The sequence below is a fragment of the Microcebus murinus genome, chromosome 7 (assembly GCF_040939455.1).
Source record: "Microcebus murinus isolate Inina chromosome 7, M.murinus_Inina_mat1.0, whole genome shotgun sequence".
Lineage (NCBI taxonomy): Eukaryota > Metazoa > Chordata > Mammalia > Primates > Cheirogaleidae > Microcebus > Microcebus murinus.
This window is the reverse complement of record NC_134110.1, coordinates 67,226,167-67,240,958: the sequence shown is the minus strand read 5'-3', so window position 1 is coordinate 67,240,958 and position 14,792 is coordinate 67,226,167. Positions and strand designations below refer to the sequence as shown.

Below are 14,792 nucleotides of genomic sequence, written 5' to 3'. Positions count from 1 at the left end.
TAGGGCAGGGGTAGTCATTGTCCTCCCTGCCACGGTAACTGACATTTCTGCAGGTCTCAAGTAATCCTTACCACAACCCTATGAGGCAGGCATTATTATTATTTCCATGTCACAGATGGGAAAACTGAGGCTTGGAGAGACTAGGAAACTTACCTTTGGTCACATGTGCAGTAAGTGATGAAACCAGATTGGAAGCGGGTCTACCTGACTCCAGGGCTATAGCTCTTAACCAAAACGCCTCTCAGATCGGACTACAGCCTGCCTGGAGTCAAGCCTGGGGAACCCTGGTCTGACACCCTTAAGCCAGGGAGCCTTGGGATCTAGTGGGCATGGGGTTGGGAAGCTCTGAAAGAAGTGATGAGGAAAATTGAGACTGAGAACAGCAAATAGTATGAAGAACGTGTCCGCACAGGGCGTCTGTGTGCTGTTTGCTGTATGTGTATGTGGTGTGCTCAGGCTCTGCGTGTGCGTGCTGCGTATGGGGTGATACATGGGAATGAAAGGGCTGGGTGCGTTTATAGGAAACGGTCTGAGAGACGGGAATAAGCAAATGACCGGGAGTCCCGCTGACTCCAGTCCTAGCTCAGACACTTAACAGCTGAGCAAACGTGGACAAGTCATTCACCCACCTGAACTAGTGTGCTGTGAAATGACCTGTTGACCTCATGGACACATCAGGAGCATCTGTGTTAGGAAGTCCCAATACACGCGGGGCACTGCGCTGAAGAACAGAGGGGGCACGGGGGAAAGAGTAGCGGTCCCTGATTTGAAGAAGCTTCCATTCGAATTGGGGGAAGCAAACATACACAACTAACTCTTAATTTATACAGAATGGGAGGTGTGCAACAAAGAAAACTAACATTTCTGGAGCTCCTTACTGCATGGCAGATGAAAAGACATTAATCTCACAACAACATTATATAGTAGGTGTTATTAGCAACCCCATTTTGCAGATGAGAAAACTGATGGCTGGAAATGTTTAACCTTTACTCCACTGATACTAAATGGCACAGCCAAGATTCACCCCAAGCCTGTGTAATCTGAATCTTTACTCTTATCACTTCCTTGTACTATTTCCTTGAGCAATGCAAAGATGCAAAGTGCATAGAGATGGCAAACTTTGCTCTCAACTTGGAAGAAGGAGGAGAAAGGGCCAAGAAAGCAGAGCAGAGACACCTACTAAAACTGTGTCACATTAGCAGGGCATGGTGGTGAGCACTCGTAGTCATAGTAGGTACTTGGGAGGCTGAGGCAGGAGCATTGCTTGAGCCCAGGAGTTGAAACCTGCAGTGAGTTATGATGACACTACTGCACTCCAGCCTGGGTGACAGAGGGAGACCCCATCTCTTTAAAAAAAAAAAAACTCTTTCAGCAATGTCTGAGGTCCCATGGTTGTCCCCATCAATGTGTATCTGAGTACAAACCCAGAAAGATAGGAGAGGAGAGTGAAAGAGGGTGCATGCATGCAGGGCCAGAGGAGAGATGAAAGGGGAACACCAGGAAGTTCCAGTCCAGCAAAAGGGTCGCACACGGTTGCTGGATAGATGCCACGTGATTAACATCAAATTGCATTAATGTCAGAGAGGAGGATTGGGCTAAAGCCTTGCCTGGCTAGATCTCAGGCTGGAAATCGCCAGTTTCCTTTTTTTAATTTTTCCCTAATCCTTATAACTTCCTCTAATGCCTTAGTCAAGCTTAAGGCCATGAGCCTCCTGGGAGCAGAGCGAGGCCATCTGTTCAGTCAGGCATGTGCCAGACCAAAGGGAAAGGTCAATCTGGCTTTTACTGTAACTTAACATTGCGATGACCCCAAATAATTCCCAACTGTATCAGCCAGAAATAACTCTGCATTACTGTGAACCAGGATTCCAAAGCGGAGGTGTCAGGAATACCCTTTAAAAACAGATAACAACTGGGCTACTGCTAGTGAGAAAAAGAAATAAAATAATAAAATAGATGTGTCTCTTTAGAATGTGCTTACTCTAAGAGCTATATAAAAATAATCATAATCATCTTGCTTGGAGAGGAAAAACATTAAGAATACCCTTTTTTCCAAAGATTTTATTTCTTTTATTATAAGACATATAGGTAAAAACTTGTATAATTTTGAAAAAGATAGAAAATGGTAATAAAATGGATATTTTCTCATTAAGAAATGTGTTCATAAATATGCCTTATCAAATGTTAAAATGGTTATTTTGCAAAATAATAATAAATAGAGCAGAGCTGTGGCATACGAGGGTCAACCCAAAGTACTAGAAGTTTCTATGTTATGTGTTTTATCAAAATTCAGACTTTGCTTATATTTTTAAAATTGACATTTTATACTCCAGGCTATCAACAAATTCAGATCTAAAAATATTTTTATGATGGCTCCATGATTGCAAAAATAATAAAACACAAAAGGTGGTTTGACTAAGTAGAATATGATTCAAATAATTTTCCCCTAAATAAAAACCTATAAGACACATAGGTAAAGATATAATTTTTGAACCTATAAGTGGTACATGTATCAGTTCCCAATTCTACAAGACCCTGTGGGCATTGAACAAAAATTGTTTGCTAAGCTTTAGTTTCCAGCAATTTCTTTTCACAGTTAGATGGAGCAATAAGAGTCACAATTTTGATGAGTTCAGTTCTACGAGTCTAGCTCCACAGATGTAAGGTATGTAGAAAGTACTCCCTCCTTTGCATAAACCCCTCGTCAGCTGTCCTGTATTTGTTTATGACCCACTGGCCTCAAAGTCACATATTGAAACACTGGGTGATATTTTAATGACGAAAAGTTCCCGTTCTGGGCATTCTTTCATAAGCTTCAATTCTCTGCTATCCAAAGGAGAGAAAAAACACACGTGAACACCAAACACATCCTCTAATGAGTTGTGGGTGTTCGAGTAGTAAGGTCAGGCTTTTCCTGTAAATAAATACTGACTTTTTACAAAGATCTTTCTCATGCATCATGTTGCCCATGAGGCGAACACATTAGTTCCTGGCTGCAATGGGGGAAGCCACGTCTAACAATACTTAAGTATCCAATCTAATATAGATTATTGGTCCCAATGGCCATCAGCGACGTCCACTAGAAGGGACGTCTGCGTGACTCTGGGCGCCTAGAGCACAGAGAGGTCATGGCAGGATTTGGACTTGAGCTTGAAGGCCATATTCTTGTTGTTCTTGGCCACGATCTTGCCCCAGAAGCGCCTGGCTTTCCTGGGGATGCTCTCCCTCCTCTTCTGGTAGGCCAGCCGCCGCTCGTTCTTCTCCTTGCTGTCCCGCCGCAGGCGCACCTGCCGCACGATGCCCTCGAACAGCTCCTTCACGTTGTGCTGGACAGCCGCGGAGGTCTCGATGAACTTGCAGTCGAACACCACGGCGCACGCCCTCCCTTCTGGAAAGCAAAGGAGGGGAGAAGTCAGGGAGGCTGCAGGGTACGAGCGTGCACAGCTGTGCAGCCCAGAGCCAAGCTGGGTGACCCCTCAAGGTAACTCCAAGACTGTCCTATGTGCAGGGGACAGAGAAAGCCACTAAGGCACAGGCCCTCCTGGGGTGTAAATAGAAGGAAAGAGTCTCACTGGAAGACGCCTGGAAGCAGGAGAGATGGGCTTTGGATCTGGTCTACCATAAATTTACTGTCTGCAGGTCTGATTGCATCAAATATAGCGATATTAATTATAACAGTAAAAACTATAGTCTTAATTTACTGCAGACCATGCTAAATTTTTACAAACATGGTTTTCAGTGCTCACAACAATCTCAGAAAATACATTATTATCCCTATCAGTGGGTGAAGAAACTTAGGGGGTCTTTTAAAACCTGGAGGGATGTCATACAGCCTGTAAGTGGCAGTGAATCCAGGCCTGCTCAGTTTTCAAGCCCATATTCTTAACTCTTTCTCTTGACTCAGTCTACTGAATTGAAAATAAGAATTCTAGTACTTGGCTTTCTTCCCTTACAGAAAAAAAAAAAAAAAAGAAAGAAAGCTATGATGAGATATTTGAGAATTTCACAAATGTAAAATACAGTTATATAAAACTATATATATATATACAAGATTTTCTAAAACAGACTCAATTTCAGTTATTTAGTGTGTTCAATGACCACGTGTCAAGTGTTGGTTTGGAAAAATGCAATTACCATAGAAAGTCATGTCCTAGCAATATGACACTCACAAACTGTTTGTGCACACTGTCTTTATCACAAGTCTCTCCTCCTGAGCAGGGCCTGGCAATGCAGTAGCTCATGTTTATAATTGTACCAGGGACCAAATCTGTATTAGGCCAGCAAAATCTCAAGGCTCTAAAAGCACTTGGGTGGGTGCGCACTCAACAAACAGGAATTACCTCTGAACTAAGTATGAAGATATGTGACGCCATCAGACTGACCCCTTAACTGAAATTTTAGAAGCAGGGGATCGGGGTAGGGGGTGTTTCTAGGGTTTACAGGGGCCAGAGGCGGCCAGAGCAGAATTCTTTTTCTCAGTGAAACTCGCAATCCCCCTAAATCAGAGTTCCCCATCCTTCTTGCACAAAGATGCTACTTTTACTTCCCCGAACTCCCTGGGGAATTCCAGGAAACCCCTTGGAGGTGGGGAGACTGGAATCCCGCAGGGAGACCAGATGGACAAGGGAGCAGCACCCAGCATGGAGATGCCCTCCCGGGACTGCAGGAGTCGCAAGGGCACTCCTAAAACCCCATGCAGCATCTTAGTAAGTCCCTGGCTCCAGCCTCCTAAAAGAGGAAGGGAAGAACCCTGTCTGCAGGAAAATGCATGCCATCCAGAGACTGTTTCTATGGTATTGGCACCACCACTCCTCTTACCTGACACAGACACTTCCCGGCACCGCACTAAGTCACTTTTGTTGCCAACCAAAATTATAGGAATGTCCTCTGTCTGCCGGGCCCTGCGGAGCTGGATTCGCAGCTCAGACGCCTTCTCAAAGCTCGCTCGGTCTGTGATGGAGTAGACAATCAGGTAGGCGTCCCCAACTTGCATGCAGTGGTCTTGGAGCCAATCGTTCTCCCCCTAATAAAACAGTAAGACCTTCCATGAGCTCGGGTTGGCCTGGGGAATGACACGACAGTTTGCAAAGAAACAATAAGCGTATCCTAAATTCCCCTGCCAACAAGGGAAAGGAAGAAAACTACTTCCAACTCCCCAAAATGCGTTGGTCTTTCATGCCTGCAAGATGTCTAGTGGCTGCAAAGATAGCTACCTTGTAGAGTATTTATGCCAAAACCTTTTCATTTTCTAGTATCTTCTGCAGCTTGAGTTGATAAATTACACAACTGCTCTGCCAAATAGTATTTCCAATTTCTATCCAATCTACCCAGAATGAGCCTTTTCTGGCTTTCCCAAAACTCCCTCTTGCCTTTTTCAACTGATACAATTAAGATCAGCTTTGGGAGAATAGAAGGTTTTTCAGTAAACAGAAGGTCTAGCATGTGTGCTCAGAAGCCCAAGATCTTTAAGAAGCAAATGTTGAAAACTAGGATTAAGAATGTCAACTTCATATAAGATGGATTGATGTAGTTTTAAATGATTGTCCATGCTTGTTTACACTTTCCCGAAGACAAACACACTTTTTTGTGTTTTCTAAAATGGAACTAAGGGCAAGTCACTGCACCTTGCTTGTTATTCAGAACTCATTTGCGAATGACCTGTTCCTTAGAACAGTCTCAACCTTCAGCAGCAAAGGCTTTTAATCAAGAAAATGAGCCTAGCCTCATCTGGAACACCAGCTATATAGGACAAGGTCACCCTCACACCAAACAGCCTGTTGAAAGGCAAGCCCTGGAGGAATTCACAGAGAACTATGAGCTCTGCATACCTTATTTTCCCACATATCCAGGAGTATAATTGTTGCGCTTTCCCCATCGACAATCAGGGTTCGTTCGTACGTATCTTCTAGAAAGGAAAGAACAGTGATATTGGAGTCAGATGAATATGCAACACTTTTCCACAAGAGGGTCATGTAGAAAATTATGCTAGAAAATAAACTTACTAAATATGCAACTAATAATTTAAATATACAGATATCTGCAAAGATAAATTGCAAATTTTTTATCACCTTCAACAATATTCTACATATATTCCTCCAGTAATTACTAAGCAGAAGGCCTGTGTCTCTTGAACATGTATCACTAAACCATGCGCAGTAAAAAACATTTGTTTTCATCATTCCTGGACCTTTTATATAGGAAAACCATTTATGAGGATAAACTCACTTAAAAGCTTTTGACTCAGATTCAATGGATGATGGTATGAGAAAGTATTAACTGCCCTGTGGAATCGTAAGCCCCATTTTCATAAGCCTCACACAGAAATCCATTGTACCTTTCAGTGGGTGGTTACTGAACATTCACTGGCAATTTCAGGAGCTTTGAGCTCAGAGACATTTCTCCTCTTTGGAGAAGTACAAGAAAAAGATCCTGAGACTATCCCTGTTTTGGCTGTGTAGTTTTCTTCCTTGGAAAAAAAAATGCCGCTCCCTAGGAATAAATGGGCTTGTTTTTCCTTTTTTGAGTACAGCAGAAGTGCTGCCTCCAGTTCCACTTGGTAATGGAAACTTTCCTCCCTGCGCTGGAGCCCAGACTGAGTGTAGGTGAAGGGTGAACGCAGTACAATGCACCAAAGTAGCTCCATTCTGGAAAAATCTGTCAGGGGAGGGTTTGGAAGGGGTGTACTGGGATTTTTGCAAGAGGGATTCCCATCAACCCCACACAATCGAGCCTGTCCCCAATCTAATATTTTCACAACCAGGTTTCCTGTTTCCAATGTCACCATTTGAAAAGTACAATTTTCATAATGTTTTCATCCAGTTTCTTGTTCTTTTTGCCTGGAATCTCTGCCCTCAGATATCTGCAAGGCTTGTTCCCTTACCCCTTTCCCTCCTTCTGGGGGAGGTGCTTCCTGGCCGTGGATTTAAACTTGCAACACGTCTCTCCCACCGACACTCCTTACTCCGTCCCTGTTTTATGTTTCTTCGTTGCACTTATTGCCGTCTAACACGCAACGCATTGAACTTACTTATGTTTTGCCCCTTCACCCCCTAGAGCCTTAGAACAGAGATTTGTATCTGCACTATTTACCGTGGCCCCAGCACACAGGACAGTGCCTGGTACGCTGCTGGTGCCCGATACCCATCTGCCCAGTGAATGGCAGATACAGCACGTGGCCATGGGCAAAAGCAAACCTGAATTAGCACCAGGGTGCCATCCCCTATTAACTGCGTGGCTCTGGACCACTTACCTAACCTCACTAAGCCTCCGTTTTCTTCATCTGTGAAATGGGACTGATAATAGTGTCCGCACCTTAGGGCTGTGTGACAATTACATATATTGAGCCTGGGATGAAAGTAGCAACTCAATAAATGTTAGCTGTTATCATCACTTTTGCAGGTGGAGGCAGCTGGTTCCTACCACAGGTAATTCCCAGCGTAAGAGGGAGGAACTAGAAGCTAGGAATCCTAGCTCCGTGGGGGGAACCAGGGCATTTCTTGTTTTATAATAGCAAGGAGTTTCTGAAAAGCAATGCTCCTGGTTTAATGTTTCTTCTCCTAGAAACTGGAATCAGGAGAAGGAAAGGAAGAAAACCATGGACAAATGAAGAGAGTTAACCAGGCCATTTTTCTAATCAGTGATAATAGTTTCCCACTGGGGGATTAAACTCTGTCGTGCCCATCTCCCGTGCTGTGCCCACAATCAGCAGCGTGAGATCACAGTGGGATATACTATTTGGCTTTGCGGTGGAAGTGCCCATGACCACAGCACGCAAGCTTATCCAACAGAATGGAAACCAACGGACGGGCATGGGGGCTGACTGCCCCTTACTGCCACGGAGCTCTGATCTTTTCTCTACAACCCCTCCCTGCGCTCAGAAAACTCTCTCCATGAGGCACTTTCTCTGCCCTCGTCCCCCACTCACCACCCAACAGCAGGCACAGGGGACTTGCTTGGGGGACTGGTAGTTCAAAAAAAAAAAAAAACACCACTGTATTCCAATAGCCAAGGGGAAAAGCAAACCCAAAGTTTCTCTCGGTTTAAGAGAGCTCAGAACAAGTCTAGAGCCAAAGCGGACGGAGGACTACAGCTGCGAATGTGGAAACGCCATTCTGCAGGTTTCCTGGCAGGATCATTCTGCCCGGCCTTAGGTCTGCCTGATATCACAGCGTTGGAGACCTGGGAGCCCAAAACAACACAGCTCCTCCCTGCTTTGTGCATGTGGCCCCTCCCTCGCCACCCCCAATCCCTGCACACGGGTTTCTATGTCACCTCTGGCCACGTGCCCCAGAAACTCTTCCAGCGCACAGTGCTGCATCCTGTCTGAAGGCCCTCCGCTCACCAGGTGCCAGCCAGGGAGTAACCAAAGCTCTAGGTTTCTCTTTCTGGTTCATTAGCTCAGCTCATCTTTTAGCCTTTCCAAGTGCTCATCAGGTGCGGAGAGGGGAAGTAAAAGCACACCAAACTCTAGCAGGGCTCTTTGAAATTGGCTCCAGCTAAGGAGTGCAGAGCAAGGGTTGAGGCTCATGAGCCTGGGAGGCTCTTTGGTGATGGGGTCTGGGAACGTCCTCCCTTCCCCAGTGCTCTGGATCAAAGCCGGGGGTGTCCATGCACACTCAACATAGCAGGAGAAATCCTCCTGACAGGCAAGAGGGGGGTTACTGTGGCCGTAGCCATTTTCCCTGGGCCAGTGCACCTGTCTTTCCTCGTTTGATCCCCCCACACAGACTCTCTCCTCCACCAAACTTTAGTCCCACTCCTCCGAACCTTCTTCTCTCCTAGGCCTCCACCTTGGTCTGCACATCCGTCCTTACAGAATTCAGTTTTACCAAGAACCTTGCTAAGTTGGTTTAGTGAAGATCCCTCACCTTCAATATCCGATCAAATTCCTTATCCCCTCCCTCCCTTTCATGTCTAAGTCCTTGGCCTGACTTCAGCTAGAATCCCCCTAATCTTGATGTCTCCTCTGTAATTTTCCATCCTCTGACATCCCCACAACCTGCCCCTTGGCTATAAACACCCACTTGTTCTTGTTGTGTTTGGAGTTGAGCCCGCTCTCACTCCCCTGCTGGGATGGTCTTATGCCTACTGCAATAGTCCTGAATAAAGTCTTCCTCACTGGGTTAAAATTTTTTTCTTTAATGCCCCTGTGCTTGGGGCCCCTCCTGCCCAAGACTGGCTCAGGTGCTGTGTGTGGAACTCACACGGGTGGTCTCTCACACACTGGAACCCGCACCTGCGGCCCCTCAAAAGTTCTGAGGCTCCAGCCTCCTTCCCCTAAAAAATTTTCAGCTGCTTTCAGCTTTCATGGCCCAAGGGATCCTAACGAGCCTTGGAAGAAATGCCTGCTCTGAGAATACTGTCCTCTCCTCTGGTGGCTTAGGTCTCCTCTGCACATGTCAAAGGCCCCAGCCAAGAGTGACCCAAGAGGAGAGAGGCTACAAGCAATGGAACCACCAGGTTTGGAAGACAAGCACATCAAAAGGAAATGGTAGATGCAGAATTTTCTTGAACTAATATTCATTCCACACTTACTCTGTGCTGGGCACTATGCTCAATGCTTAATATGTTATCTCCTTTAATACTCACACACCCTATGAAGTAGGTATTATCCAGGTTATACAAATAAGGAAGCTTGTCCAAGAGCACCCAGCTAAGTCAGCGTCAGGGCTGGGGGCAGAGCACCCATTCATCAGACTCCAAATCCAGTGCTCCTTTTTGCACTACACAGCGTGTGTGTGTGGAGCCTTCTCATCTAGCTCGGGGCCTCCAAATCCTAGCTGTCCTTAGGGTCTAGCTCAGAGACCACTTCTTGCATGAAGCTTTTCTTTGCTATCCACAGAGTGGATGTCCCCAAGAGTGCCCCATCAAGCGCCACGGTATATGTTCCGTAACGATTAAGGAGTGAATGAATGAATGGCATTAAATGTGTACAGAGTCATAAGATTATTGCAATATAACTGTAACATTCATCTTTATTAGGAAAAATAAAAAGAAGAATATTATGTAGATTTTTCTTATGGTTAATGCTGGAAAAAAACAACATAGGATGTGCCTTGGAAAACCTTCCTCTCGGGCAACATACACCAACCAGTGATTCCAACGGGCCTGCAGGTAGGTGATGTCATCCTACACAGTGTAAATCAAGTTCCTCAAACAGGACACATTAGATACGATGGGTCACCTGAGAAGCTTCTTATTATTTAAGGAGATAAAAAAAAAAAAGGATCATCTTTCTCTCTTCCTCTCCTTCCCTCTCTCAACAAAAAGATTTCCAAATACAGAAGCCTGCCTCCCCAAATTCTAGGTATGAGTTGGTCCTTCTTAATACTTTATGCCTATGGGGTTACCACCCTCTGGATAGATAACACTCCATTTTAATTAATTGACAAACTAATTCTAGAAACTCTACTATCCACTAACTTTTTCAATTCCTCCCTCAAAAAAAGAAAAAAACTTTCAGTTGATCTCTTGCTTATGTCAGTCCTGAAGCACTTCATTGTTACTTCTTACGGTAATCATCAATTTTACCCCACTCTGCATGGTAGCCATGGGCACTTGGCTCCTTACAAAGATGGTAGGGGCACCTCATCCTCCACTGTGCACCCCAGAGCTCAGAGGGGGCCAGGCACGTGGCTGACACCCAATGTGCCATAGGACTCGGCAGCATTTGGAAGCTAAATCCTGAGGCTGCAGGGGACAGTGATGGAACACAGGATTTGGGTTCAATCACAACTAGGTTTGAATCCTGGTTACAGCGTGTACTAGCTTTTTGGCCCGAGAGAGTCACTTGACTTTGTAAGCTTCCAATTCTTCACTTGTAAAACAGGGATATTAATACCAAGTTGGTTCCATTTTTTTTAAGTATTATCAAAAATGCGTGTGGGAAGTACTTATTAGCACAGTGCCTGGCACATAGCAGTTTCCCATAAATGGCAAAATGAGAAAAGCACTGAACTAAGATTATAAAATCCCAAATTCTAAACCCAGCTATCCCAGTAGGTGAGTCTAGATAAGCCACGTGGTCTCCCCGAGACTCAGTTTACTCGGCAGGACAGGAATTTTGTGAGGACCAAAATAAACAGCAGCAAATATAAGGCACCTAAGAAAGTGCCCCTCCCCTTGCAAACGTTCACTCAAATGTTAGTTCCTTTCTCCCTGGCCTCTCTTCCCCCGCCCGTCACCTGCCAGCCTTTACAAGGCAAGGGAGAATCAACTGTACAACACCGGCACTATTTCTCCCTCAATTCTCGTTTAGCTATAGTCCCTGAGATTCCAGGAGCGAGGTGAGAAATCGATGGTACATCAGTGAGTCATCATTTATAGCTCAGTTCCTGAGCTGCCTCCTAAAGCACTGAACTCCTTGACACTGAGACAGACAATCAAGAAGAATAAAACCTTCAGACGACACGGGCTGTGGGTAGTGAGGAGTAGGATCCACGCGCATCGAGTGGAGGGGAGAACTGAGTCATCACTAAGACACCTTCCTACCCCGGAAGCCTGTGATTCAGTTGTGAGTCGCAACTGGGAGTATGGACAATGTGACTTGGGCAAGCACTGGACAGTTCTCCCTTCATCTCTGCACACAGCTACCCTGGTCACGTGTGCTAAGACTGAAGCCGTGGCTGAAAGGCACTTCATGGATACCCTTGGCTATTAGGCTTTTCGTATTATTTACTGGAATGTAGGGCTGTGCTTTACCCATAGTTGAGGAGTACATGCATTTATGAGATAATGTCACCCCAACCCAGTTTTGGAAATAGGCAAGGCTTCAATAGACAAACATCTGAAATGAGACTGTACAGGGAAAATTGTCTAGAAAAGCTATAAGACTCTATACAAAGTGTTTATCATCATTGCTGTACTTTAAATTTTTTTTTAAAAATTATCATGCTATTTCAAATATGGATTTCAAGCTATTTTACACCCTCAAAAGCTTCTAATACTGATGGAAACAAATTGATCAATCCATCCTAACAGTTTTTCACATTGGTTTGGCTTTAGAGAGAAAGGCTGTGTCTATACTGAGCTCTGGGAAGAGCATCCAGGTCAAAGTCAGCAAAAGCCAGATCCTGACCCTCTGGCTCTGCCCTCTTTCATCAGCCTTCCCCAGCCAGTGTAAAAATACAATCTAAGAAATTCCCTTTCTGGCCCAGGTACAACAGATTTTGGTCCTATCTACGAGCATTTTCATTTTCTTGCCCCAAGAGCCTGTGCCAGGGCTTTTCTGAGGACTCAGTTCCCCCAACCAGTGCCAAGGACACGCAACCTCAGCCCCCAACTCCACAGAGCCCCAGCCACTTCTCGCTCTTCCTGCCTGGACCACTGCTGACGGACAGAAGCCCACCGGGGCTGGGCCACCTACCTCCCAGCACTTCGCAGTCGCTGTCCATGCTGTCGTGCACGCCTGCAAAGATGTTGGCCAGAGTGGACTTGCCCACCCCCTGCTCCCCTATGAGCACCACCCGGTAGTAGGTGTTCCCTGACTCGGAGGAGATGACTGAGTCTGTGGAGTCAGAGGACCAGCTTTGGCGGCAGTGGTCCTCGGGGGCAGGGGAGTGGCGGCTGTGGTGGTGGTGGTACTGATGAGGCTCTTTCTGTACCATCAGGTGCCTGCCATCGGCTGGGATGCTCCAGCGCTGCTGCTGCGGCTGCATGCCCACGGTGCCCTGGCGCATGGTGACATTATTCAGAGTCATCGTTGGTTCCTAGGGAGCAAAGCGGCCAAGATGTCAGCATTAGTAAGCATGAGCAAGAGCTCAAACACATGGTCAGTCATCAGTGATATTTCATTAGATGGGGCAAGAAGCAAGTATTCCTAATATAAGGAAAAGCAATGAAACGCTCCCCAAACCCCAACAAGCCAGGCTTGCAACTGGACACACACACACTCCCCACCCTATTGGTAACCAGTCCCTCAGGCAGACTGTCATTCACACAGAGCAAAAAGTACCGTTAGCGTTGCCCACTGCCCATGGGCTTCCTCCATCCTCAAAGAAGCCTGATCCCTGCTCAGAGCAGGCAGAGAGGCAGCTGGAAGGAACCAACAGCCTCCAGAGATGGCTTGACAAGCAACAAGTTAGTGTTGCTGGGGACCAGCTGGCCAGGTTAGCCGCTCTTGTCTAAACTTGGCTCTTAATTGCACCCGCATCCAGCAGGCTTTTGTGCCTGGGTGGGAAACACGTGGCAATGACATCACTCCCCCTGGCTGCCCTGGACAGGCACTTATTGGAACTTCCATGTTTAGTAAAGTTGCCATGATGCTCTCCAGCTGCTTGAACAGACCATTACCGGCTGGGTGCGGAGATTCCTGTTTCAGGTTCATGCCTCAGCTCTGCCCTCTTGCCCACAGACACCACTTTGAAAAACATCCCAGCTCCAAGCCTAGTCATTCTGGCAGGGAAACGACCTGCCTGCATTCAGACCTATCAGATTTGCAGAGAAAGAGCTTCACTCTTTTCAAACCACGTCCACCGGGAGAGATTTTTTTTTTTTTCGGCATATTATGGGGGTACAGATTTTAAGGTTTCAATAAATGCCCATTTCCCTCCCTCCCCCCAAAAGTCTGAGTCTCCATCATGACCATCCCCCAGATGGTGCACATCTCACTCATTATGTATGTATATACCCGCCCCCCTCCTCCCTCCCACCTGCCCAATACCCTGTTACTGTAGTACCTATGTGTCCACTTAGGTGCTACTCAGTTAATACCAGTTTGCTGGAGAATATATCTGGTGCTTGTACACCGGGAGAGATTTTAATTCCAGTCAGATTCCCACCTTCTTGAAGCAAATCAGAAGACCAAAGGCTCTTCCTAAATAACATTCAGCAACTTCCCTACAACTTTCCCTTGGCAGGACTGCCTTCCCTTGCACGGAGCTCTGGGTTTCCCAGGCTACTTGAGATAAAGTGGAAGCTTTCACATTCGAATCAGCAAGAGCCACTCGTGAGAGGGAGAAACGCACAAGCACTCCTCTCCCCACCTGACCCCCACCCGCCACACCCCAACACCTCGGCCACTAACCAGGACAAGGACGACCAGCTGGTTCTTAAACCTCCAAGCACTGCCTTAGTTGGCCGACTTGCATTCAATCAACAAACAACAAAAGCAAAAAGCCTCACTGAGGGCTGCCCTCTGACCACCCAGCCTGTCGGAGGAGGTGACCCTCCCACCGAATAGAACTAAGCAACCTGCAGATGAGAAGTGACATCCTCTGCACCCGGAGCTCTGCCCCCCACCAGGAAACCGCAGCGCAGCCCGCACCTTCCAGGGGCGCTTTCCTCAACTTAGAAAGTTCTGCGGGCTGCAGGCGCCCGCTCCCTCCCTCTCCCTCCCGGGTGCCCGGAGCGCCCGCGGCCGCCCTGCTTACTTGGCTCGGCCGGGTGGGCGCCGCCGTGTCCGCGCGTCGCGAGGGTCTGCGCCGGGGTCCCGGCCGCTCCGCGGTGCCCGCCGCCCGTGTCGCCGCCCGCAGCCGCGCGGCCCCGCGGCTTATAACCGCCCGGCAGACCCGCGACGGGGCTTTTCCGTGACGTCAGCGCCCCCGCCGGGAGGGGGCGGCTCTGCAGCAACTCCGAGTGGCAGCCACTTGGCGAAATCAGTTACTCGCAGTCATGTGACCCCCCTCTCTCCCCTTTTAAAAAATAATGACAGTTCCATGCCGGGCCTCCTTTATTTTGTTTTATTTTATTTCTACCAGGTGGACACAGGAAAATGGAAAAATACACTAAGTGCCACTTAATTAATCGCCCTTCCCAGCAAAGCCCTCGCGGGCTGTCGAAATAAAGGATGGAAG

General features: G+C 46.9%; 1 protein-coding gene across 1 annotated transcript; it reads right to left on the bottom strand.

Annotated features, from left to right (window-relative positions):
• Positions 1-2,046: 2,046 nt before the first annotated feature.
• Positions 2,047-14,511, bottom strand: GEM (GTP binding protein overexpressed in skeletal muscle). The gene is made up of 5 exons (XM_012772854.3): positions 14,370-14,511; positions 12,365-12,707; positions 5,829-5,905; positions 4,819-5,023; positions 2,047-3,388 (listed from the first exon to the last, which is right to left on the bottom strand). Exons 2-5 carry the CDS (start codon positions 12,696-12,698, stop codon positions 3,111-3,113), a joined length of 894 nt encoding a protein of 297 aa, XP_012628308.1. The 5' UTR covers positions 12,699-12,707; positions 14,370-14,511; the 3' UTR covers positions 2,047-3,110.
• Positions 14,512-14,792: the final 281 nt, after the last annotated feature.